The sequence below is a fragment of the Aotus nancymaae genome, unplaced genomic scaffold, assembly GCF_030222135.1.
Source record: "Aotus nancymaae isolate 86718 unplaced genomic scaffold, 86718_ANA_hifiasm-v0.15.2.pri h1tg000025l, whole genome shotgun sequence".
Classification (NCBI taxonomy): domain Eukaryota; kingdom Metazoa; phylum Chordata; class Mammalia; order Primates; family Aotidae; genus Aotus; species Aotus nancymaae.
Genome location: NW_026988438.1, coordinates 35473255 through 35499273, shown reverse-complemented (window position 1 = coordinate 35499273; position 26019 = coordinate 35473255). Strand labels below are relative to the sequence as shown.

Below are 26019 nucleotides of genomic sequence, written 5' to 3'. Positions count from 1 at the left end.
GAGTAGATTAGACCTGCTCTTTAAGCACAGCATCACACCCCGGTGATTTAAGGAGGCGCCCCACTGGCACAGGCTGGAGACTGTCAGCAACCTGGCAGGCTCCCTGTCCTTACCGCCTAGCAGGAGAGAGCTGCACAGCATCCAGCTTCCTTCTCTAAATCTCCACCAGCCCCTTTGCCCATAGGTATTTCTAGGTATAAAGGGGAAACAGTGACCCAAAGGCTGGTGGAGTGAAGCTAACATTCTCTATTGATTTTAACACCCTTTCACCAGTTCCTGGAAATGTGTTAGTGTATCTGGCACTGTACTCCCAAAAGCCCTTCAGAAAGTCTCTCAAAGTTACTCTGGCTACTAGACAAGAAAAGACAGGGCTGCAGATGGATTTTGTGGCCTGTTGTAAGTAAATCCCTTAAAGAAACTTGATGCTAAAATTCCTTCAGGAGGCAGGTGCCTCGATGTCTTAAATACAGCTATTGCAAATCTGAGGGGAGATATGTGAAGACCCCCCAGGAAGGTGTTTACAGAAAAAGGAGGTCTCTGTGTTGAGCAGCTGCCAAAAGGCAAACAAGTGCCTGTGGTGGGGTTTTGTGCAGAAGCAGAATACCTTCCATTCTGAACTCCAAATGTGTTCTAGCTACTGCTCTTAGAACACCAACAGAGCAGAACTTGGGGGTAACACAAAGGTCCTGAGCTGATCTGCAAGGAGGAGGACAGCTAAGTGAGTTTGTTGGAGAAGGGGTTAGATAACATGGGCTTGGCAGGATTTTCTTTTTTCTCTGCTTCAGCTGCAGTTGGTGAGTCTGTAAATACTTGGGAAGGACTAACTTAGCAAATGCTGAGCACTCAGTTGCTGCAAGAGGAGCTAAGATCTGAAAGCAGAGCTGCTGTTTTGCTCATCATTGCATACAATTAGAATAATAAGTATTGTTTCCATAACCAGACTGTGCCACCAGCCTTTACCCTCAGCTGTCCCAGGACACATGCTGGCACGTTTTCACGTCCCATTTTTGCAGTCAGTGTGTAAGAATGCAGGTTCCTCTGGGCCTGTGGAATTTTTTAGTTGTGAGTGATACCTGATCTGCTCCTTGGAATGGCACCATGCTGCATAGTCTTCTAATGTCTTTGCTATGCATAAAGGCACCAACCACATTGCACAGTGTCCCCAGAGTAGATGTATACCAAATGTCAGGGTCCTATCTAGGCAGTCTTCTATCCCAATACCTGCTTCCCAAATCTGACAACAGAGCTCTGAGAGAGCTTGGGCCTTGGACTTTAGTAATTAGGCCTTAAAGTAATCAGACCATGTGTGCTCAGCTCCTCTGCCCCAGGCTGAGCAGCACCTGCAGAAGCTACACAAAACTGGCTGCCCCAGCAGGGTGGTTTCAGGTCAACCTAGTGGTGGTTCTTTATACTAATGGCCCAATCTATAATTTAAAAAGGAAAAGCTTAACCTTGACTCTCAAGGGCTAAGCTCATCATTACCTGACTCTTGCTCTTACAATGACATTTCCAGAGGGCACCAAGCTAATGATATTCCTAAAAGAGGCTAAAAGAAGCTATGTCTCCCTGGGACAAGTCAGTTTTGGATACCTTCCTGGCGAATCTGCTGCAGAGCTCAATCAAGCCACTCTCAGCACAGAACTGCCACTGCAAATAACATGGTGTCAGGTCCCTTTCTTGCAATGTAACACCAAGCCTTGGCCAAAATTATCTCCAAACAATGGGAAAAGTATAAGATTTAGAGTCTGAAGACAAGGATGGGGTCCTTGCCCTGCTAACAAGTTGTTTGGACAAATCATGTCCCTCTGGGTCTCAGTCTTCCCATGGGGTGGGATGTGTATAAAAGTGGGGTTAATAACAGTACTTATTTAATCTACCTTGAAGAGCTGTTGTGGATGAGAAGTCCTAGAGGTGTTTTATCAGCTGTTGGATGTCTACCCCATCATCATTTCCCCATTCCTATCCATTCTAAGGTCCCATCTGGGAGGTTACTTACCAAGTGGCACAGTGTGGGAATGATCTGGAGTTTGTAGCACGTGCCCAACAGAGCTGCTGCATTATCTGGCATTTCTGCAGGAGATAAAAATCACAGTCACCGTCCATAAAAACAAGTTCATGGGAACAGAGCCAGCCTCTGATGGCACCTAACTTATATTTTAGTACTTTCCTGCCAGCCAGGCAGGGGAGGTACTCAGCAGTTGTTGAGTGAGTGAATTGGTGCTAAATGGGCAGAAAAGACCTTAGAGAAAACAGATGTAGGAACCCAGCTGCCAGCTCTGCATTCCACCAGAGGATACTCCTTGATATTCAATTTACCAAATGGAAAGAAATGCACAGACTCCGAGGGGAATCAGCGTGGAAAAGTAGACCCTGCAATCTGGTGACAGAAGAGTGACGTTTGAGCCCCTCCACACATTCAGGCTGCAGCCTTAGGTATACCTCTCTGAGCCTCAGTTTCCTCATTTACCATAGTTGTTTTCTTTTTTGCGTATGTCAGAATAATATGTAAACTATAAAGGGCTCTACCCTTGTCACTAATCATTTTGGGGAGGAAAATGCAGTGTAGCTTGATCAATGCAGTGTGGCCTGAGGCCAACAGCAGCAACAGCAGAGAGTTTGGAGCAGAGCTGTGCCAGGCCAGGGGCTGCACCAGAAGGGCCCTTGCCAAGCCCCAGGGAAAGGAAAGCCAGGTCAGTGTTGTTCAAAGTGGATATTAAACACCACCCAGGGAAAAACAGATACAGTTCCTAAAAGGACCACAATCCCTTGAGGGTACAACCTTTGAGCTAAAAAGGCAAAAATGAATGAGTCACCTGCTGAATCAAGTAGCCGAGGGACTGCTGAGGAACTGAGTTGTTCCTGCCATGGTTTAGCAGCCTTATTTGTGAAAGGCAGTGTGTTGCTGAGGTGTGACCCAGAGAGTGCAACAGAGGACTGCTCATTCCCAAGAGAGGGTGTAGGGTGTTAAGGGGGTGGGGCAGCATTCAGGGGGATGATCCTGCCGGAGAACCTGATGCGATATTCAAATGTATGTGCATTTGTCTGAACAGCTTCTCAAGTAGGCGCTTACCCCAAAGCAGGAAGACAAAGACAGAAAGTATAAGTGGCCTAGCGTATCCAGCTGAGCCCCTGTCCACAGCCATCTCATCTGCCATTGCTGCCCTGCCTTCACTTTCCAGGGTGGCTCCTGGGTGCCAGGAAACCATCATCCTCATCCCTTATTCTTGGAAATACCCAAGTCCCATATTACTCATTTAGCCGCTATCTTGAGCATGGTACACTAGCTGCCAGGGGCACAGGAATGAAAGGACAGCATCTAAGTTACTGAGCTTACCCACTAATTTTACTACTTAACTGATTTCCTGGAGGGCCAGGACTTGATATTTTCTCCTACCTCAGTACCTAGCAGTGCCTATAACATGGTGTAAGCTTGTTAAATGTTTCTTGAACTGAAATGAATTGTTTTGGTTGCTCTTCCATATACCAATTCTGTTTTACTAATGGGATCCAAGGAGTTCGGAGCTTGGGACTTGCTTAAGGTTACAAAGTGGTGGAGGAAGTGTTCCAGGAGACAGGTCACATGTGGGACTGAAGTGCTGAAAACAGCTATTAGAAAACCAAAAACTAGTGTAAGGACCTAAGAAGACCCCATTTTCTATTCCAAGCACTTCTAAGGAGATTCTAAGGAGAGAAGATTATACTATCTAAGAGGAAACAAAATCAACTCAGAAGGGCTGAGGATTAGCAAGAGCACAAATGGAAGGGCTTTACGCCAGCCTGGCTTCCGCTGGGACTGACATACAAATGAGATCACAGTTCAGAAAAATAAAAAAGGGCAGGATTGGTTGAAAACTTTAGGTGCAGCTGACAGTCTCAAGATTTCACTACTTCTGAGCTTCCAATTCAGAAACAGTAAGTCTGTCTCACATTATGTGTCAACTGTGAGTGGCCTGCTGCCTGTGTGCAAGCTTGGGGAGATTTTTTCTTTTTTTCGGAGACAGGGTTTTACTCTGTCATCCAAGCTGGACTGCAGTGACATGATCAAAGTTCACTGCAGCCTTGAATTCCTGAGTTCAAACGATTCTCCACAGCCTCTCAAATAGCTGGGACTACAGGTACACACCACCATGCCTGGCTAATTTATTTTTTGTACAGATGAGGTCTTGCAACGTTGCCTAGGCTGGTCTTGAACTCCTGGATTCAAGTGATCGTCCCACCTCAGCCTCCCAAAGCACTAGGATCACAGATGTAGGTCACCACACCCAGCCAGTTGCAGAGAATTTGATGCTGTGTCTAGGCTCAGGGAGTAGAAGAGACTGTGGTGCATTCATGATGCTGGCCCTGTGTTACCTATTTGATATCACTGATCCAGCCTACTGACAGAAATGCTGAAGTAAGTAATGGGGTATATGAGGAAAAGGCGTCTCACAAGTTGGAGAACTCTGGCTCTGTTAGCTCCTGACAGAATGCCTATATTGAAAGACACTCATACCCTGATGTTAACACTGGGAAAAAGTTTCTAGTGGAGTTCTACAGGGCTCTATCCTATGTCCTGTTCCAGCTTACCAGTCAAAACTTTCATCCATGAGTTGGAACAAGACAGCATGTATTTATCAGCACAGAGTTGGGAGAGGCATTTTCTCAGATTAACTGTTTAAACACTAAAGCTTACTGGGTCTGTGTGATGCTGGGGAGGAACCCTGAATGTATCAGAAACTAAGTGTCCTGACTAATATCACCACACAGGGAAGCTGTGGGGACTGGTTTGCCACAGCTGGCTTTTCTGAGAGGTAAAAGGAAGCCCAGCTTCCTCACGAAGGATGCCCATCTCCTGACAGGCGCTCTGGCATGGTGAGTTCTGGATGGGAGTAGTACAGAGGTGGCAGAGACTGCTCCACAGTAACTGGATGGCCACTCCCCTGGGAGGCCATTTCAGGACCAGTGAAGAAGCTGTGGAGCTGGGCCCAGCCACAGCTCTGCCTCCCAGCCTGGTACCTTAGATGGTTGGATACTCTCTGCGGCCCCCTTGCCCCAGACAGGGGCTTGCAGGGTGGGGAATAACAAGTTTGCAAAGAAGAAGATCAGAAGCACTGAAACGCTGGGGTAGACCAGTTGCCAAATTAAAGTTGCTGCCACTCAGCTCTGCCAGGGCTCCCATGTGAACCACAGGCTGTCAGGGAGACGCTTGCTTTTGTTGGCAACGGGGCACACACCACCCACAGCCCTGGACGTACTGCTGTGGCCCTCCGGGAGAGTAGGAAGCTTGTGCCGGACAGAAAGGCCTCCTTCACTCTCGAGTCTGAGGTTTCCCATCAACCTTCCACCTCTTACCCTCCCTGTACCAAAAGGGAGGGACCTGCATGTACCAAATCCTCCACAGTTACCATCCGCATGTCCCCAGAAGCATAGACAGTAGGCAAAGCAATTTTAAAGTGGCAGCAACCATTCCCTTCTTTTCTCCTTACCTGCGAGGGCACTGACCAAGAAGTAGGCCGTCGTAAAGAGCCGCTTGCTGCCCGCATCCTCAGGGCCTGGACACTCACGCTGTAAGCTGCACCCCACCAGTTGCAGGAAGGCCATGAGGTCCTGCTGCTGCCGGGGCGTCAGCTCCCCGAGCACCACCAGTGGGGGCGAGAGGCCGCTGACCACGTCATCACACTGTAGGGCAGGGAGAAGAAGGGGGATGGTCAAGACACAGCTGGAGACCAAGCGCCACAGCCTGAGCCTCGCCTCACCAGACACACAAGCCCCGGCCCTTGCCCTTCCCTTAAGGAAAACACTACACACAGCTCTCCTCTACGTTCAGAAATTGCTAATCCGTGGGGCTACATGTCACTGAAGGGACAGTAAGCTGAACCTGGCCCACGAGGGTGGGGGACGTACTTGCTGGAACTGTGGCATAGAACCTTCCAGGGCAGGGCAGGGTCTGTCGGGTAGTGCCAGGGACCAGAAACAAGTGGTTATACACAGAACTGGGAAGGGTGATGTACAAACATCGTCCCTTCTTGGTTCTCAAGTGTTAAACTTGGTGCTCCAGCTCCTAGCCATGTTCCCACCGGACACTGGGCAGCTGTGTCCATCCCCACAGGGCCCGCTGTGGAGTGAGGCGACCCTGCTAGAGAGCCAGGTCGGACCACCCTGCCAGATCTGCACCACCCACAGCCTTGGTGTCCAGATCCAGTCATCTGACAACCTGACCCCGCCCCTGCTCCCATCCGGGCAGCTTGTTTCTCCAGCATCTGACAGGGTAGCTGAGGCTCTCTCCACAGGGTGCTGGCCTGACATTTTCCTCTTAGAAGAAGTTATTTTCGGAAGTAGAAGTCAATGGGCTTTTCAAAACACTGTGTTCTCCCTGGGGCTGAGCTCCCCACCCTCTAGAATGCAAATGGCCTGGGCTGTGGGACTATTTCAATAACAGGTTCCATCACTGATAACCAGGCTCTTTCAGCACAATCTAATTTCAAGAGGAAAAAATAATGCGAACACTTCCCTGGAAACCATGAAGCATTAAATCAGTTATTCAAACTCCCTGCATAATATAATAGAAAAACAAAAGAACAGAAAACAAAACTATAGTCAAAATCAGGTTTATAAAGCCTCAGCCTTCAGGGAAGGAGGACACAGAATCTGGGTGGCGGGAGGGTTGGCAGCTTGTGTGGCTCTCACTGTTTTCACAACTAAGAGCTAAGGAACTTGACCTCCCCAGGAAATCCTTCTGCTGCAAAACAGAACAATGCAAAGCCTATTTATTTCTCTTCTGAATGGAACAGGTTGACTTGCTAGATTCTGCCACACGGCCCCCTTGCATTAGTCTGCGTAGTGGCCCCCCAACACACATGTCACCTGGAACCCAGGAATGTGACCTTCATCTTTGCAGATGTAATTAAAGTAAGGAAGTCAAAATGAGACCATCCTAGAGCCGGCTGCGCCCTAAACCCAATGATGGTCTCTTCATAAGAGACAGTAAAGGAAGAGACACAGAGACACAGAGGGGAAGCCCGTGTGGAGACAGCAGAGACTGGAGTGCTGCTGCCACAAGCCGAGGAACACGAGGAGCTGTTGGCAGCTGGAGGAGACAAGGCAGAATTCTCTCCTAGATCCTCTGCAGGGAGCGTGGCCCTGCAGGCACCTAGATTTTGGACTTCGGGCCTCCAAAACTATGAGAAAATAAATTTTTGGTTTTTTAAGCCCTCAGGTTTGTGGTAATTTGTTGAGGCAGCCCTAGGAAACTAACACTTCCCTCTGCCCCTGAAGCCACCTACTTGTCTGCACTTAGAAAACCCAGGACCCATGAGGCAGAAAGAAAAGAGACAGCTGTAGAGTGAAAAGGAGGTGGGGAGACATTTAACAATTCCATCCTGCCTCAAAGCCTTGCCCCAGGAGGTCTAGCCTGTCTCCTGTTCCAGAAAACCCCAGAAAACACTGACTGCCTTGAGATGTCTCAGTTCTCACCACTGGTTCCAGGACCATGAGTAGTTCATCATCAAACAGGACCGCCTGGAAGATGTCGCTCAAAGCTGTCTGTTGTGGCTCTGGCAGCTCCACAAAGGGATGGAAATTCCTCTCCAGGAGCGGGGTCGCTGTGAAAACAAAGAACACCCAAGTCTCATGACCCGCGATGCGCATCTCGCGACGTCCCACCGCAACTTCTGCTTTTTATAGCTAATCGTCATCAGTTCTTTCATGGATATTCCCAGCTGCACAGTCAGTCATGGAACTCAGAAATAAACATCAAATTACACACCACCCTGCATATTTTTCAATAACCAAAGGGTGGGGGGAAGAGAGAGAGAGACACACACGCCCAGTTTTGGATTTCAAGCTTCACTCTTCTCTGATAACTCACTAAATCCTTAATTAAGTCTAATCAATTATTTTCTGGAAAAGTTATTTAAAGTCCTCTTTAGCATGATTTCTCTGGAAGTAAATTATCAAAGCTGAATTACTAAACATAAGTCAGTACTTTTACGATGCTTTAGAGCCATAGAAATTCCAAAATACATTATTTTTCATGTCCTTTCTTATAGTACATTGCAGATTTTCTATCCTTTAATATTTAATGCCCATTTTTAAAGGGGCTAGCACCCTATCTTCAGGGCAAGCACGGCTATTCTACCTTTTTCATCCTCCGCTTCCTCACGCATCCTCAAGCTGAGCACTGAGCTCCCCGAGGCTGCTGCCTCTGCTGGATGCTTAGGGGCCTCTCCCCTTAGAATCTCTTTTCCTCTCTCTCTCTCCTCTCTCTCTCTCTCTCTCTCTCTCTCTGTGTGTGTGTGTGTGTGTGTGTGTGTGTGTGTGTGTGTGTTTAAGATACTCAGAAGCTTCCTGTAAATTAAGTCTAGTGGAGACTTTGTTTTTAAAGATGTGATAAACGTTTCCTATGCAGGGATGCACACTAATACAAGAATGTACCCCCCATGAGGATGGAGAATTCCAACAAGCAGTTGTACAAAGCCCCACACAGGGGAACACAGAACATCAGGAACCAACATATTCCAAAACTGCTATACACACGACTGCCTTTGCCAGTCCCAGCCTAAGAAGCTGTCCTGGTCAGTCCAGTCTCTGAGGGTACAAAGACCAGGCAGCCCCCACCCTCCTCCTGCTGCCTGGCACACCCAGCTCCCACTGCACCCAGGCTGACCAGAATGGCCCATGCGAAGGGTGAGCCTGTGGGAGGACAGAAGGATGCTGCAGCGTGGGATGACCTTTGGCTCCCCAGGGGCTGCAAGGCCACTGTTCTGTGGTTCACAATGACATCCTTTAAGTGCCAGCTGAAAATTGTATCCACTTACCCATGGCAAAAAAAACGAGGATAGGAAAGCCATATGTTAAAATTAGGCCTTTGTTGTCATTTCTTCAAATATTGACATTTTTGCTACAAAACAAAAGCATCCCCTGGTTTGGGACCCATCAAAGCTCCACGGATGTCATCACCAGGGCTTCTTGCTCACTGTCCAAGCCAGAGCACTCTGCGCAGCTCCTAGCTCTCTGTGCGAAGCCCTCACCCATTTGTTTCCCCTCTTCCTTGCCCATCTTCTCCTACTATGCACGGCACCCCCACACCCCGCCCCCCACAAAATAAACCAGCTTTTTAAAGCACAATATGCTGTGAGGAGCAAAAGGAATTGCTACAGGCACATCCTGGGCACGGCCCCTCTTCCTCTTGGGCACCATGTGGCCCATGCCATGTGGATAAAGAGCCTCCAAGAGAGCATTTTGCAAGGTTGACAAAGCATTGCTTGTCTCGGCAATGAAGCCCAGAATATAATGAAACAGATGCAAAACTTGGGTTCTCCATCCTCGTGGCTGATGAGCTATTCTTAGTAGTCAACAGGGCTTCTGTGCTTACAATGAAAGAAAAATGCCAAGCCCCCGACTGCCTCACTCCTCAGTCTCTGACCCCTGCCCCATGGAGGCTCATTCTCCCCACCCTTCCTAAAATACAGCACCCACAACCCGGGGCTCCTTAAGATCCAACCGAGGTGAGTCCTGCTGAGTGGACTGGGCCTCGGAGGCATCACCTCTTCTCATAGGTTTTCCATGAGTCACTGAGGGGTCACTGGTGCTGAAGGCCACACCACCTCTTGGGATACAGGGCTCAGTTGGCCCTCAACTTCCTATGCCTGCCCTGCTGGCAATACCTTGCTTTAAAACACTTAATGTCCCATCCTGGGAAGATATCCCATGCCCAGCATCTGGCATGTCTATGAATGCAAACTCTCGAAAGACCAGGGGGTCCAGGTAGACAGAGTCAATTCTCCTCTTGTTCTCGAAGCCACTTTCCTTCCCTTGGAGAAGGCAGAATTCTGCAGTGCAGGAGAAAAGGACAAGTTAGGTTCAGGACAAGGTCAGCCCAGCCTTGATGGCACATCTTAGACCTAACTCAGAGTGAGGCAGGAGACCCAGCCATCTTCTCCAGAAAATTTCATTCCTACACACATTATATTGCTTGACCAAAAGCCCAGCCACTTCCAACAAATAAAGAAACGGTTGTTATTACCTAAAGCTCTCTAATATGTATTCTCTGAACAGACAAGATGCCATCTTTAAAACACTGGAAGTATTACTTTACCCCGATTTGAACAAACTGCTTCCAAACAAATGAAATCTGACATGCATCAAACAACTAGGAAAATCTGAAGACTGATATTTAAAAAGTATTGCCGGTATGCTCAGGTGGCCACGTAGTTACGTGATTATATGTTTAAGGAACCTTAACATTTCTGTGTTAATATACAGAATAATACACAGCAATAAAAAATGAAATACTGATGTGTGCAATTAATGAATTTCACAAACATGTTGAGGGAAAAATGGCAGACACAAAAGAGTACATTCTCTATGAATCTATTTCTGTAAAGGCAAAACTAGTAGTTTTTCAAAAGCCTTATCATTTCAAGCTACTGAGATATTTATAGATGAAACAATGTCACGCCTAGGATGTGCTTCCGAATAATCCAGCAGGAGAGGAAGGAGATGGCGACGTTATGGCTGAACACGAACTGCCCTAGTCACTGACGCTGGATGGGCGGGCACACGGGAGCTCACTATATCATCATCTCTACTTCTGAACATGTGGGAAATGTCCATAATAAAAAGGTTTTTTGTTTTTGTTTCTCGAGACAGAGTCTCGCTCTATCATCTAGGCTGGAGTCCAATGGTAAGATCTCGGCTTACTGCAACCTCCGTTTTCAGGGTTCAAGCAATTCTCCTGTCTCAGCCTCCCAAGTAGCTGGGATTACAGGCACGTGCTGCCACGCTTATTTTTTTTATTTTTAGTAGAGACACGGTTTCACCATGTTGGCCAGGCTTACCTCAACTGATCCACCTGCCTCAGCCTGCCAAAGTGCTGGGATTACAGGTATGAGCCACCACGCCAGGCAACAAAAAGTCTTTTAAATAATGAAAAGGGCCAGGCATGGTGGCTCACGCCTGTAATGCCAACACTTTGAGAGGCTGAGGCAGGCAGATTGCTTGAGCTCAGGAGTTTGAGACCAGCAACATATCGAGATCCTTCCTCTACAAAGTATTTTAAAATGAGGTAGGCATGGTCACAAATGCCTGTAATCCCAGCTACTCTGGAGGCTAAGGGAGGAGGATCCGTTGAGCCCTGGAGGCAGAGGTTGCAGTGAGCCAATGTCGCACCACTGCACTCCATGGGCAACAGAGCGAGACCCTGTCTCAAAAAAAAAAAAGGGCAAAGAAAGCAATGTTTTCTCAAACACTTCCACATTTGAGAATCCAGCTAAGGTATCTAAGGTGTAGATAAAAATGAAAGTTTTTATGTCCTTGCTAAGCAGAAACAGTGGTGAGCTCAAGAATTAGGGTTCTCCTTATGCATCTATTCACTAACTTGTGTACATAGGCAAAGGGTATGGAATAAAAATGTGGCTGGGTCCAGTATGTGCTGCAATGTGGAAGGCATGATATTAGCACACAGTTTCATTTGCTTGTGGGCATTAATGGTGCTCATAAAGACAGAATGGAAAAGAAAAGAAGAATGGCTGTCTAGAGACAAAAGGAACAGTCCCTGGCTCTACCCAACTGGCCCACACTCACCAGCATTCAGGGTGCCCCTGCTCCTCCACACTTGGTGCTTAGCCACTGGGGTGCAGAAGTGTGAACCAGCATGTAGGTCATGACTTTGTTCCCTGAGGACAGGAGCCTTGACCATTCACACAGCCTCAAATCCTGCTGGAAGCCCCACGAGGTCCCCAAAATAATGTGGAACCAACTGGCATTTTAGGAATCCTCAGCACCAACCACAGTCTCGCCTTCACCCATGCACAGCTCCCTGAGGACACTACCAATTAAATTCCTTCATTTACCAGCCAGCCAGTAAATATGCAATGATGCCTCCCTACACGAGACCCCATGCTCACAGCCACAGATACAAAGGACTACAGTCAGGCGTTGATGAGCATGGTCAGAGTGGGGACGGGGCTTGACTGGGCTGAGGCCAGAGTGGCCAGTGGAGGGAGGGAAGGAAAAACATCTCTCCTCCTGCTTATCCTAGGTTCATGGCTGAAGCCCCTATCACAACAGACAGACTAACAAGAGGAAAAGCATGCGGGTTTACTGAATAGCAGTTTTACATGACATGGAAGCCTTCATAAGAAAATGAACATGTGAAAAAAATAGTTAAACCTGAGTACTTTTATGCTAAGTTTGAGGAACAGTGCTAGAGAAATATGGCAGGACAGAGCATATGATGGAATGGCCATTCATCCAGGAACTCAGCAAGGCCTGTCTTTTCGCCTCTCTGTGTCCCGTGCCGGGAGAGAAGACTGCTCCTTTCCTCCAGGTAGAGGGAGAGCACCTCTCCCCTGAGGGTGTGTAACCTGCGTCAGGGGAAAACTGGAAGATCCTTCTGAGGTTTTATGACCTGCTACACAGAGAAGCATCAGGGAAAAGTCACAGTGACCTTTCTGCTTCTGTCACCTTTTCAAATACCTTCACTTTAAAATATCTCAGGGTTGCATGTCCTGAACCCCATTACAGGGAAGGACGACCAGAAAAGGCTTCTCAGCTGAAGCAGCATCTAAGCAGCCATCTGATGGTGGCACAGGAGTGAAAGAGGCGGGAGCACGCCCAGAGAGAGGCGCAACAGGCCTGGGGGTGAGACGGGGCACGGCATGCCCCAGACCTCAGTGAGATCATGGGGCAAGTGGTGCTGGTGAGCAGAGGGAAGGCGGGAGACCCATGCCGGGGCTGGCCCATGAGGTGTGACACGGTGCAAACTGCATTCTGGGGACAAAGAGAGCCACAGAAGGGTGTCTGAGCAGGTGAGTGAAGTGATCAGATTTTAATTTTAAAACAATCCCATTAGTTACACTGCTAGGATGGAACAGACAGGAAAGAATCAGAGTAGCCACTTACGAGTCTGTGGCAGAGCTGGGCGCAGCAGCACACCCCTGTAGTCCCAGCTGCCTGGGAGCCAAGGCAGGAGGATCACTTCAGCCCAGAGATCAAGGTTGCAGTGAGCTATGATCGCGCCACTGCACTCCAGCCTAGCTCACAGAGTGAGGCCTTGTCTTTAAGGAAAGCGAGGTGGGGAAGCAGGGAGATGGTGTTAGGGCCAGTGGGGAGATATGCACAGATTAGGTGCAGCGTGGGAAACACAGGTTCACATCCACAAGGAATCCAACTGGAAGTTGGTGCTGAAGGACGCTAGCAAAGGCCAAGCTGTCTAAAAGTGCAAGGCGAAAGGTCCAGAGGATGGCAGGGTGCTTCCAAATGGCCCTAAGTGTCTCCTCAGAGGGGAGCTGTGGGTGAAGAAAGGGGTCTCACTGCAGCTGGCATGGCTGAAGCACCTGGCCGGGATGCAGATGGAGTCTGCCTCCCTTCAAGGTTTCAAACGACGACCAGGATCCCTGTCAAATGCAATCCCACCAGGAAGGTAGCGAAAGTGGGCAGGCATGTCTTCTCAAGGGCCCTTCCAGCCACCGCAGGTTTATGTCTATGAAGCTATATCAGAACATTCTGTAGCAAGAGCATCAGAAAACAGATGGATGGGCAAAAAAAAGAAAAGAAATAGCAGAACTGGTTTAAAACCAGGCAGTGAGTCACCCGGAACGTCGGCCTGACCACCAAGCCACGGCAGGAAGGAGCCACGGAGCCGCCTCCCAGGCCAGGGCGGGAAGGAGCCAAGGGAAGGCCGAGATATCCCCAGGGTACCTCTTCTTAGCAGCACAAAGAGGAGTTTATTTTCAAAGACAGCAGGAGCCAGAAAAGATAAAAGCCTTGAAATTGAAATGCAAACAGGAGAGCCCTGCCAGACAAGGCTCTTTCAAACCTCATCTGAGGAGGGGGGCCTCCCCAACAGGGCTGCAGCACGGGAGGGTCTGGTCACCTCCTGGGACAAACAGGAAGAGGCTCGCATGGGGACCACAGCCTAGAGTGGCAGCCCGGGCCTGGGTCCCCGCCATCTAAGGGTCCGCAGAGCACTCATGGGCATTCTACAGTGTGCGCCAAGATTTCAGAAGGCCTAACAGAAGTGATGCATCCTTCAATACAGCCAAGATACGGAAATAACGTAAATGTCTGCTGATGGACGAGTGGATTAAAAAAACGTGACCAGGTGTGGGTAATCCCAGCACTTTGGGAGGCCGATGTGGGCGGATCATGAGGTCAGGAGATCCAGACCATCCTGGCTAACACAGTGAAACCCCGTCTCTACTAAAAATACAAAAAGTAGCTGGGCGTGGTCACGCGTGGCTATAGTCCCAGCTACTTGGGAGGATGAGGCAGGAGAATTGCTTGAACACAGGAGGAGAGGTTGCAGTGAGCCGAGATCACACCATTGCACTCCAGCCTGAGCGACAGAGCTAGACTCCATCTCAAACAAACAAAAAACAAAACGTGATGCATTTATACAATGGAATGCTTTTCAGCCATGAAAAAGAAGGAAAGCCTGCCATTTGTGCCAGCATGATGGACCCAGAGGACATTATGCTAAGTAAAATCATCCAGGCACAGAAAGACGCATACCACATGGTCTTCCTTATACTTGGAACTGAAAAAAGCTGAACTCACAGAAGCAGAGGGTAGGATGGTGGTTGCCAGGCACTGGGAGAAATGGGGAGATGTTGTCAAAGCATGCAAACCTCCAACTGTGAGATGTTAAGTTCTGGGGGTCCAGCATGGTGACTGGAGGTAATAGCACTGCAGTGTTTACTTTAGACTTACTGAGAGGGTGGACAGTGTGCTCACTACATGCGTGCAAATGCTAACTATGCTGGATGACAGATGTGTTCATTAGCTTGACTCTGTAGCAATCACGTCGCAATGTCTATTGAATCATCACTTGTACATCGTAAACATCGTTTTTGTGTGTCAGTCATACCTCAGTAAAGCTGGGAGGGGAGTGAGTGACACATTGTCCACTGGCCATCAGCAAGACTGGACAGGACCACCAAGGCTGACATATGGGGGCTGGAACCCCATAAGTGCAGCTGGTGACCCTACTTACCACATACGAATATCAGAGACTGGAATATGATCATCTTCGTAATGCAGTATTTTGGAAGACAAAGTCTTTCAAAGAGAAAGAGTAATAATAATAACAAAAATGCCCTGGAGGACACAAATTTGGAAGCACGGGCCTCAAGGAAGTCAAGACACCTGGTATTCTCAGCATTTCTTGGTCCCTGACCCACCTCCTTGTCCAGTTTCTTCAAACTGACACTTTCTCTTTATGCCACCTCAGATAAATCATTTCACCGCCCTGAAATGCAGGCTGCTCCATCTGCAGAGTGAGAGAGGGAGGCTCAGTGCCTTCCTTCTGTGCCTCGCCCGTTTCTCCCAGGGATCCGCAAACGCCCTGTCGACAGCAGCACACGAGGACACTGAGCGTTCTGTTTGAGTCCCTGTAGTGGTCGCTGAATGGTGTGGTGACTCGTGTGGGCTTAGCGAGGGCAGGAGGAGCTGTCTCACGGGAGACTGCCCCCCTTCCACAAATGGGGGAGGAGCAGGAGGCGGCAGCAGGCACGTGCACGGTCTGTCACGGCACTTTTAAAAAATGCCGTTACAGAAAATGTCAAACTGCACAAGAATAGAGAGGAGGAGAAAGAACCTGCTTGTGCCCACCGGCCAGCTTCAACCACTGTCACCTCTCAGCCACGCCCCCTTCCCACGGCAGCTGCCCCCGCACACGCCCTTTACGCTCCACCCACATTATTTTTGAAGCAAACCACAGACATGTTACCATTTCATCCGTGAATGTTTCAGTGTATATCTCTCAAAGATAGGATGACTCATTTTTATAAATATAATATCATTGTCATACCTAAAAATCTTAATTTATGATGTTACAGTTACCCACTCATGTCCCTAAGGAGCAGTCACAGAGTTTTCTTGAGTGAACCAGCCTCTTCTCATTGGAACACAAGGGAAGGGGCTGTGAGCACCTAAAATGAGCAGACACTCCCTGAACCAAAGCCTGGGTTTTCTTCCGTGACAGCGGCAGGGTCTCTGCGCTTTCAACACACTTGTGATCAGCAGAGAAAGGTCAAGTTCAGCATGTCTGGCTTCATACTTGGGGAGGGAAGGTGGGGTAACAGTGTTGGTGATAACACTATTAATAGCAAAGGCGGAGGAGTTAATAAATGACCTCTGTGCCAGGCGCTTCACAGGCCTCATCTCATTAAATCCTCACACAGCCCCGTGAAGAAATGCCCTTCACCTTCCAGAGACGGGGAACCAAGACTCAGCAAGATTCAGTAACTTGCCTGAGACCTCATAGGACATCGTGGCACCAGGGTTGATGCCCAGTCTGACGCAGAGCCCAGGTTGATGCCCAGAGGGCACAGCCCAGCACCTGCTGTGCTGGTGGAACCTCACCCCGCACCAACGTTGGGGGAGAGGAAGGTGTTGCTCCAGGCACCCCTCAGCACACCCCTCCCCTAGTACAGCCCGCGTGTCCAGGAACATTGCCATGAGACAGTCTACACTCTTCAGACCTCCTTCCTTCTCTTCCCACAGTCTCCAAAGCAGTACGCATGTACCTCAGGCAACATGCTGTGTGCTGGGGGATCCCTCGACACCCTTAGGAGGCTGCACTCACCGAACTGGCCGTCTAGTTTCACATACAACTCAATGACACCGTAGGCAATGGTGGTGGCAGCTGGGATCTCCAGCACCACATTGGAGTCCTTCATGACATTCCCATCCTCCGTCGCTGACACCTGTGGGCAAAAACACACACTCCCACCTGTGCACTCGGGCTCTCCCGGCTGCTCTGTTCCCCACTGCAGCCAGCCTCATGCCTTGTATACGTGATGCTGAGAAATGTGCACAGAACCGAGTGGAACGGAGGAGCCAGCCAGCATGGGGAATGGGGCGGCTCAATCCTTCTTGGCATCACTACACACATTCCTAGAAAAATGGCCAACCTCGTGGTATCAAAGTGAGATTCCAGAGTGTGGGATACAGTGAAGTTTGGTCTGCAGTGCTGTGCAAAGATCATACGACACATAAGATCACCTCCCAATTCCCTCCATCATGAGTTATGGAAACAGCTGAAATCCTAGTGAGAACCTTAAGCAGTAACAAAGCTGGAGTGGGAGAACCTAGCTGAGAGGACCCCTGCCCCCTGCACCTCACTCCAGACCCCTGTGGATGGTGCACGGTGCTGAGAAAACCAGGAACAGAGAGGGAAGTGGGGAGAGGGCAGAGGGAGGAGACGCAGGAAACGCCAAGAAGTCAGGCACCGAAGCTCTCGCCTTCAAACCCTCTTACAAACAGGACCCCTTCCCACAATGTCCTGGTGAGAGGAAGATGATGATCTATTTGTTTGCCAAACACTGGCAATCAGAGAATGTTTTTTTAGCAACTTGATCCTGGTCAGAGGGTGTTGCTTTGGATCGAGAAATGGCAGCCAGCCTCCTGACTCTCAAAGGCTCCAAAACGCTGGCAGGTGGTGACTGTGGCAGAAGCAGCGGCAGGGCTGGCCTGAGCCATCTCCCACAGCGCCTCCCTCTATGAGCTATCCAGCCCGCCTCCCTGCCCATCCCAGCAAGAAGGCCAGCCCCAGACCTCTACCTCCAGCTCCTTCCAAATACAACTTTCCTGGTTCCTCTAGACAAAGCCAAAAGTTATCCCAAGAAGTAAATTTCTAAGAAATTATCAGCCACCATGGCAAGCTGGAGGGGAAACGCTTTGGAGTTGACAGCCACCTTGTCCACTGAAGTTTAGTACTGGCTCATGATGGGTCAGCTTGGTAAGACTTAAGTCGATAACTTACTTACTCCAGAAAAAACTATGTAGAGATAGCTAGATCTTACGTGCCCTAACTCAACCCACAAAGGATTTGCAAGAGCTAATTCCAAGTAATCACTGTGACAGCTCCGGCTCTGAGAGGCTCTAGGGATTCTCTTGCATTTGGCCTGGTCAGTGTCTGTGTATCTGTTTTTCTTGGGGGAAACATCTGCTGCCCACAGGGAAGAGCACCTGACGCCGGCCCGCCTGGCCCATTCGAGTGCCTGTGGCCCTGCCCTGCTTCAGGAACAGACACATCCCGGGATGGTCTGGTGAGACGCAGCAAATCAGGAGCAAGCCTGGAGCTGCCAGCACCATAGGGAGAGCCCATCCAAGACAGGATCAACCCAGGGAAGCCGGCTCCCTATATCCCCAAGGCCTGGATCCAGCAGTGACTGGAGCCCCTTACCCCAAGTGTTTCAGCTACACAAGCCAATACAGTCTTGCTCATTTAAGCCAATGTGAGTTGGGTTTCTCTTAACTTGCTACAGAAAGAGTCCTGATTAATGAAGACACGACCCAAAGAGGCCCCCAACCAAGGTCTCCATGACTGCCCAGCCATGACCGCAGGGCAGCCCGGCCGCACGCACCTGCACCGTCTTGGTCTGGATGCCCACCATGCCGCCGCACTTCTCCTCGACCTGCGTGTGCTCGGAGATCACACACTTCTGCATCGTCGTGATCTTCTGTATCAAAACGCACAGGACCTCATTCCTTTCCTCCAGCACCTGCTGGAGCACAGGGTTTCTCAGATTTATTGTTCTGAAAAAGAAAAATTGCTGTGAGTGGCCTAGTGCCTCAGGGGACATTGGTGTAGCATGAATTTCCTGTTGCACAGCAGGCAGCTGAGGAGTGAGCAGGTGACAGCCAGGCTTTGTTGATTTCCTGGTGATGAGAGAGGGGCAGGTTACCTGGAAAGGCATAAACCAAACTCTTGAGGCCACCTCAGAGCTGCCAGGCCTCTGGGGGCTAGGCTAGATGCCAGAGGGAAGGGGGCTTTCAGTCAAACAACAGCGCTGGTTGTCAAGGAGAAGAAAAGAAAACCAACCAGGGCCGGGCGCGGTGGCTCACACCTGTAATCCCAGCACTTTGGGAGGCTGAGGCAGGCAGATCACTTGAGATCAGGAGTTAGAGACCAACCTGACCAACATAGTGAAACGCTGTCTCTACCAAAAATACAAAATTAGCCAGGCATGGTGGCGCACGCCTGTGATCCCAGCTACCAGCTGAGGCAGGAGAATCACTTGAACCCGGGAGGCGGAGGTTGCAGTGAGCTAAGATTGTGCCACTGCATTCCAGCCTAGGCGACAGAACAAGACTCTGTCTCAAAAAAAAAAAAAAAAGGAAAAGAAAAGAAAACTAACCAGGAAAGAAACTGCAATCTATCTGCCTTAGACCCTTGAAACTCCACTTTGTTATTTAATCAGAGCTAAGGGATGTCAGATGTCACAGCCGTGGCCCAGGAAATCCAGGGTTATGATTGGAGAAATGATGACCAATTGCTTCTCACTGAGAAAGGAATAGCCCTAAAGTACAAGTAGCAAGGAGGAAATTAGATTTGAACTGAAAGGAAACTTCTTAACCCGTCTAGGAAAGATGTTTCATCTCTTAGAAGGGACTTGATGTCATATTACACATAGGAAAACTGAAGCTGATTATGCATGGCCTGTCCAGAGTCACTCGGCAGAGATTTGGGGCTCCCACTCAGCCACTCGAAATTCTGCAAAATTTCAGGAGCAGACTAAATTTTTATTTACAGGAGAGGATTTCATGCTTAGAAGCAAATGATGAAATAACCTCTCTAGGGATCTCATTCAATGTTACGTGTCTATAAAATGGACAGGACAAGAACCAAATTAGGGTTGGTGACAGCACAAGAAAAATTATGGTATCCATTCTGGTCTTTTTTTTTAACAGGTTAGTTACCTTAAAAAGCTCAGCACCCGTCCCTGACCACACACGTGATAAGTCACCATCCTAGGCAGACTCAGATTCTCTGGGCTTCAGAAAGTAGCCCTGGAACTGGACTGAGTAGCTAGGAAAGTCCCGTCTCAAGGTAATCACCTGCCCAGAATAGAAACAACTCAAGTGTCCAACAGCAGATGAATGGAGAAACAAAATGTATTCCAGTCGTATCATGAGATACCCATAAAAACAAGTGAAGTTCTGACACCTGCTGCAACATGGGTGAACCCTGAAGACATTACGCCAAGTGACAAATGCCAGGGACAAAAGGACAGTATTATATGGTTCCTCTTATATGAAATATCTGGAATAGGAAATTCATAGTGATAGAAAGCAGACTGGAGGTTACCAGGGCTGCAGGGTGGGAGAATGGGGAGTCACTGCTTGACGGCTGCAGAGTTCCCACTAGAGGTGATGAGAAGTTCCAGGAATGGAGAGTGGAGATGATGGCATGACAGGGCGCGTGTAATGGACACCACTGAATTATACACTGAAAAATGGTTAAAACGGTAAATGTGTGTCTTATCTATTTTACCACAATAAAAAATAGATAAGACATAGGAAAAACTGGTTCAATCTTCGTACTGGTTAAGGAAACTCAAATGATGACAATGTCTCACACATAATAAAAATCTATTAACAACCACAAAGCTGCCGAGAGACTCCATTTCCAGGAAGGAATAGAAAATGGAGCCTGAAGCCTGCACGGCTGGGGTTCAGATCTCAGCTCTGCCCTTGCACTGCGCAAGCTCGAGTGAAGGAGCACCTCTGCACCTAGGTTTTCTCGTGGAGAAACTGTTGGTAACAGGGCCCCCCTCCTCACAGGGTTATGTCAGGGTTTAGATGAGACGCATGCAGTGAGCCATTGGGGTGTGCCTGGCACAGAGTTAAATGCCACACACACACTAGCTGGCTCCACCCACCTTCCCGTGTCCCTCTATGAGGCTCACAGAACAAAGCCACAGTGTGTGCACTGGGTGGGAATTATGGGGCACTGAACTGAGGCAGGTGTACTTTCCCACATCACTCCCTTCTTGAAAGCCTTCAATGGCTACATCCCCCGTCCCGTGCTCTCCCAGGCTGAGGTCCCATGTGATCTGCCCGGCCCCCTGCTGACTTTACCTTCCAGCCTTCTCACTATGCCTTAAAAATGCCAGGTGCGGGCCCACCCCAAGGCCTCGGCACGCATTCCTTAATGGCCACAGTTTACTGACTCATTGGTCGCCTCCTTGGGGAAGCGTTCCCTGAACCCCCATCATGCTATCACACACCCTAAGATCACTTATCTGGAGAGCACATTTCCAGAGGATATTTTTCTAGCTCATTCCTTTATCTGCTCATGGCCTGACTCCCACATCGAGATTATAAACCCCATGGAGGTGGCGAGGGTGCCAGCCTCTTAACTGTGTATCTCAGGACCAGGATCGGTGCCCAGTACATAGGGAAGAGCTCAGGAAATATTTTTTTAAATAAATGAGTAAAAACTTGTGGGGTTTTGCTGTTTTTACATTTGCTTGAATGAATGTGTACATATGTATTTGTGCATCCACGTGTGAAAGAAGACACGGAAGGTGTGGGAAATGAAGGATCTGCAGCTTCGGCTAAAGAATGGTGTGTAGCAGACGCAGTCTTCCTCAGGGATGGCATGTCTTGATCCCGTAGGTAAAGATTTTAAGGATAAAAGCCACTGTAGCCACCAGTCAGCACATATATTCAAATGTTCTCTTTCCAATGTTCTCTTCCTTCTATTGTTCAAAATTCTGTCTTCTAGCAGATTCCTGAATGTCTGTCTATACATACCCTCACTTACAGCTAAGGTATGGGCTCCTCCCAGCTAGACACACGTCAGACATAGCACCGCCTGGTGACGACCCTGCAACTGCCGCCTGTAGGAGTCTGATGTGACTCTGCTGGATTGGAAATTGCAGCCCTCCTACCCGCCCTAAACACAATCCACCAAACACTGGACACTGCTCCCAGCCAACGTGAAATTGTCTGAAAATAAAAAGCTCAGCCTAGACCACTCAAGACTCCATTGCTTAAAATGCCCACCTCCCTCCAGAACCCCCACCTCAAACACCAAAAGAGAAGGGCAGCTGCCTACGCAGGTGGGCAGGCAACTGCCTCCTGCATCTGATGACAGGGCAGTTCCGAGATGCTGGCTGACTCGCTGCCCTCAAAAGATCTCTGCAGGGCGGCCCCACTGCAGTGCAGGACAGAAGCTCGCCCAGGGACAGAGACTGTCTCCAAGACTAGGATTCGGGTGACCAGAGAGACAGGTATCACACAGCCACAGCTCATGCAGGCCGCTGGGATTCCTTCCCTGGGCTACCAAGGCCGGGCTGCAAGGACCAGCAGGCGGCATCCACCTAGCAGCAAACACTTCCACCCAAGACACTGGGATTCTGTTTCCCAAGACAGTGCTGCCACCTTTTGGAAACCAAATGCTGGACAAATCTAATCATCTTTAGTTAGGAGAGGCCCCACAGGGACAGGGGAAGCTATGTATCAGGAAAAATGGATTGTTCGTTTGACTTTCTGAAAAGCAATCTCAGAAGGAATTCTTCCCCACCTCCTCCCTGAGTCAACTCCGTCAGGCCCCAAGCACGAAGGAGAGCCGGTATCCTCCTAGGGACAGTGTTCTCAGCTCAACAGCTCAAGGTCGCCAGCCCCTGGCTCTGGCCCTTCTTCCAACAGAAATCACCATGCCACAGGGCTCCCCTGCACCAAGTGAGGAAACCAGCCAAATCTCAATGCAATCTGCATATTTTATAACCTTTAGTATATGCATTTAAAGAGGTCCATGGGTTTCTTCAACTGCAATGGAGTTCATGAGACAAAAACATTTAAAACGCTCAAATGAGGGTTTCAGAAGACAAAAAAAGAGAAGACTCAGAGAGGTTGATGGCAGTAACCAAAGTCACACAGCTGGGAAGCCCAGGTCTTTTACAATGGCCCACATGACCACACCCATCACTGCTGTCTCTACTCTGGGTGAGGGCACCCTTGGGCTGTACTGAATCTTCATCTCTATTAACTCGTATTCCTACGTTAATTTCTACATGTAAATATCCTGCCTAACGAGACCAGAGGATGGAGGCTGAAAAAGCAAGTTATACTCAAGTCCTCTGGAAATCTTTATCAGAATATTCATGCCTGGTCAGGCGCGGTGGCTCACACCTGTAATCCCAGTGCTTTGGAAGACTGAGGTGGGTGGATTACCTAAGGTCAGGGGTTTGAGACCAGCCTGGCCAACATTGCAAAACCCCATCTCTACTAAAAATACAAAAATTAGCCAGGTGTGGTGGCAGGCACCTGTAGTCCCAGCTACTCAGTAGGCTGAGGCGGGAGAATCGCTTGACCCCGGGAGATAGAAACTGCAGTGAGCCAAGATCACACCACTGCACTCCAGCCTGAGCAACAGAGTGAGACTCTGTCTCAAAAATAAAGAAAAAAGCATATCCCTGCCTGCCTGTCCTCCCCGAGCCCATCTTGCTGTCCTCATGGCTGCCGCCCTGTGTCCTCTGACAGTTCTTCCCTGACTTGTCCTGACTTCCGTCCTCTCTCTTAAGCCCAGTAAGAGCCACTGAACACAGACAGAATGGCTTTAGAGACACAGAAAACTGTTCGCAGTGGTCATCTCTAGAGGCTGGGAGAAGCTTTTCACCTGTTCTCTTTTGACCTTTTGACATTTAAACCATGTGAAGATTACCCAGTCCAAGAAAAAATTGTATTTTAAAAAAAGGCCTTCTGGACAGACCGTAAGCTCCTGAAGGACAAAGTACCTTGCTCCTTTTATCGGCGCCTAGCCCTGTGCTATCCAACTAGCTGGGGGATAAATGAGTAATTTCTCACTTAAAGCCGGGCAGGGTTGAAATGAGACCTTCTCCCCAAGTCTAGCCAGGAGCCAATGCCCAGAGACAGGGAAAATGCGGCAGAAGCTCGTTCATGACGAAATGAGCAAGCAGGTGTCCTTCATTCTCTTCACACATCTTTCTAAGGGCATCCTCCTTGCTCTTGCTCAGGGCGGCAATATGAAATCAAGAACAGGAGGCCGCCGAGGCAGAGGCGTATATCGTCAACACAAAGGACCACCCCCAAAGGAGCAGGTCTGGAGGCAGGGGAAGGGGTTCACATTCACCGGGAGAAGAGCGCCCTTTCCTCACTCAGGGGCTTGCGGAACCCCGCCCGCCCAGTTCTACTGAGAGGTCGCCCTTCTGCCCGTACCTGGCAGGTTGGTGTAATACAAACACCCAGAATCAGCCCAGAGTCGGTTCCCTGCTCTATCTCCAATAAGGTTTAACGTTCATCCCCTCTAAGTCTCCTGGTGAAATGTGATCCCCAGCGCTAGAGGTGGGCCCTGGTGGGAAGTGTCTGGGTCATGGGGGTGGATCCCTCATGAATGGCTTGATGCCCGCCTGCCTTGCAGTAATGAGTTTTCACTCTGAGTTCACACTGGTTGTTTAAAAGAGTGTTACCCTCCCCCTCACCCTTTCTTGCTCCTGCTCTTGCCATGTGACATGCTTGCTCCTCTTTCACCTTTTGCCATGATCGGAAGCTTCTGGAGGCCTCACCGAGAGCAGATGCTGGCACCATGCATCCTGCATAGCCTGCAGAGCCATGAGCCAAATAAACCTCCCTTCTTTATAAATTCCCCAGTCTCAAGTATTTCCTTACAGTAATGCCAACAGAGTAACACACAGTCTCCTCCTAGCTGGGTTACTGCTCCAGCCCTGAAGCTCAGTTTCCACATCTGTAAACTGAGAATTTGCTATGAGGGTTATGTTCAGTAAGTTCTTGCATAAAGTGACCCACACTCTACCCAGCAGATGGCAGGTGCTCCGTAAATGTATTTTTTCCTTCCACCATAGGCAGGGAAGCCAAGTCAAGACCCCTTTTCCAGGATGGTCAAATAAATGGCCAGAATTTTCAGGATGCTTTATAAGGTGAGCCCTGAGCCAGGGAGGGCACCCTGAAAGCAATTAAGAGCACGACTCCATGGACACAGGACGGAAGGTGGATACAGGACGTGGGTACACTCAACACGGCAGCTACATGCTACAGGACGGGAGGTGGCTGGAAGGCAGGAGCTGCTGGGAGGCGGCATGCAGCGATGGAGGGAGGGAAGCGAGGCTCAGAGCCCAGCGTGGCTGCCGGGGACGAGAGCAGCCCAGCAGGAAGGGAGGCTCCGGCTCTTCCAGCATCCATCAGCTCCCTAGGCCCAGCCCTAATGAAGCCACCTCCTCTCCCAGCCTGAAGCTTTAATTTCCATTTTCTCTGCTTCTAAGGCTTTCAAGAGCCAAAATGCAAACTCACAGAGAAGAAACCCATAGACAACTTTTCAAAGCCTGACAATATTCAAAAGGAGGGAAGCAGCTTTCTTTTCCAAAGCATAAAGGAGGTCCCCGGGATGCCTCCTGCAGAGCCATGGGAGGGCAAGCTTTGTCAGGCAGACCTCACAGCTCAACTCTCCTTCATTCATCTCCTCAAATACCTGAGTCCTGCTATGCTCCAGGCACCAGGCCAGATGCTAGCTTCTCAGGGAACAGGCCAAGGCAGCCACCACCAGCAGGGTCCTCTTACACAAAAGCCCTTGATAATAACAGTGGCCTCGAGGAAGAGTTTCCAATGGGAACTCCAGGGAGCCTGGTAAGGCTCTCCAAACTCTAGGGGACGTCACAGCAGAGCAGGAGCTTTTGTTGAGTCTGCTGTGGAGAAATTATCAAACTAGAAGGGACTCAAGGGGATTATCTAGCTCTGGGCAGAAAAGCAATTTCATCTTCATTTTCACCTTGATCAATCCATCAGCTATTACTGCCTGGCTGTAGGAAAAGGATTCTAAGGCTGAGTGCGGGCTGGAGGACAGTAAGGAGCAAGAAAGCTGTGATTAAGTGGCATTGTTGATGGACATGGGAGGGGATGGCCCTGGTCACCTGGAGCTCACCCAGGGTCTCTGCTCATTAGTGGAGAATGCACTCAAGAGAGGTGACAGGCCCACCTGAGCCACATGGCCTGTTAGTGGCAGTGCCAAAACCAGGACCTGCATCTTCTGACTCTGAGACCAGTGCTTTTTCCACTACTACACTCTTCTAAAAACCAACAGGAAGCAAAAGGTACAAATGCAGACTGAGGAAACGGCACGATCCTGCCAGAGCTGCTTTCCACATCTCCCCAGGAAGAGGGGTGGGGACATGACAAGAGCGTCCGAAGATGGTGGCCAGCCAGCTACTGCAAGAGTATTAAGCAAGAATTACTGACCCACAGAAATGGAGAGATGTATTGATGATAAAGGCT

General features: G+C 49.3%; 1 protein-coding gene across 3 annotated transcripts in view; it reads right to left on the bottom strand.

Moving 5' to 3' along the window:
• Window positions 1-26019, bottom strand: part of GSDME (gasdermin E) — a 64284-nt gene that overhangs the window by 5591 nt on the left and 32674 nt on the right. For all 3 annotated transcript variants that reach the window (XM_021670158.2, XM_064380539.1, XM_021670157.2), the window contains exons 4-9: window positions 18351-18522; window positions 16568-16688; window positions 9645-9809; window positions 7453-7580; window positions 5466-5658; window positions 1997-2070 (exon numbers count right to left, since the gene is read on the bottom strand). In XM_021670158.2, coding sequence (XP_021525833.2) covers window positions 1997-2070; window positions 5466-5658; window positions 7453-7580; window positions 9645-9809; window positions 16568-16688; window positions 18351-18522 — 853 coding nt within the window. The remainder of the gene's footprint in view (window positions 1-1996; window positions 2071-5465; window positions 5659-7452; window positions 7581-9644; window positions 9810-16567; window positions 16689-18350; window positions 18523-26019) is intronic.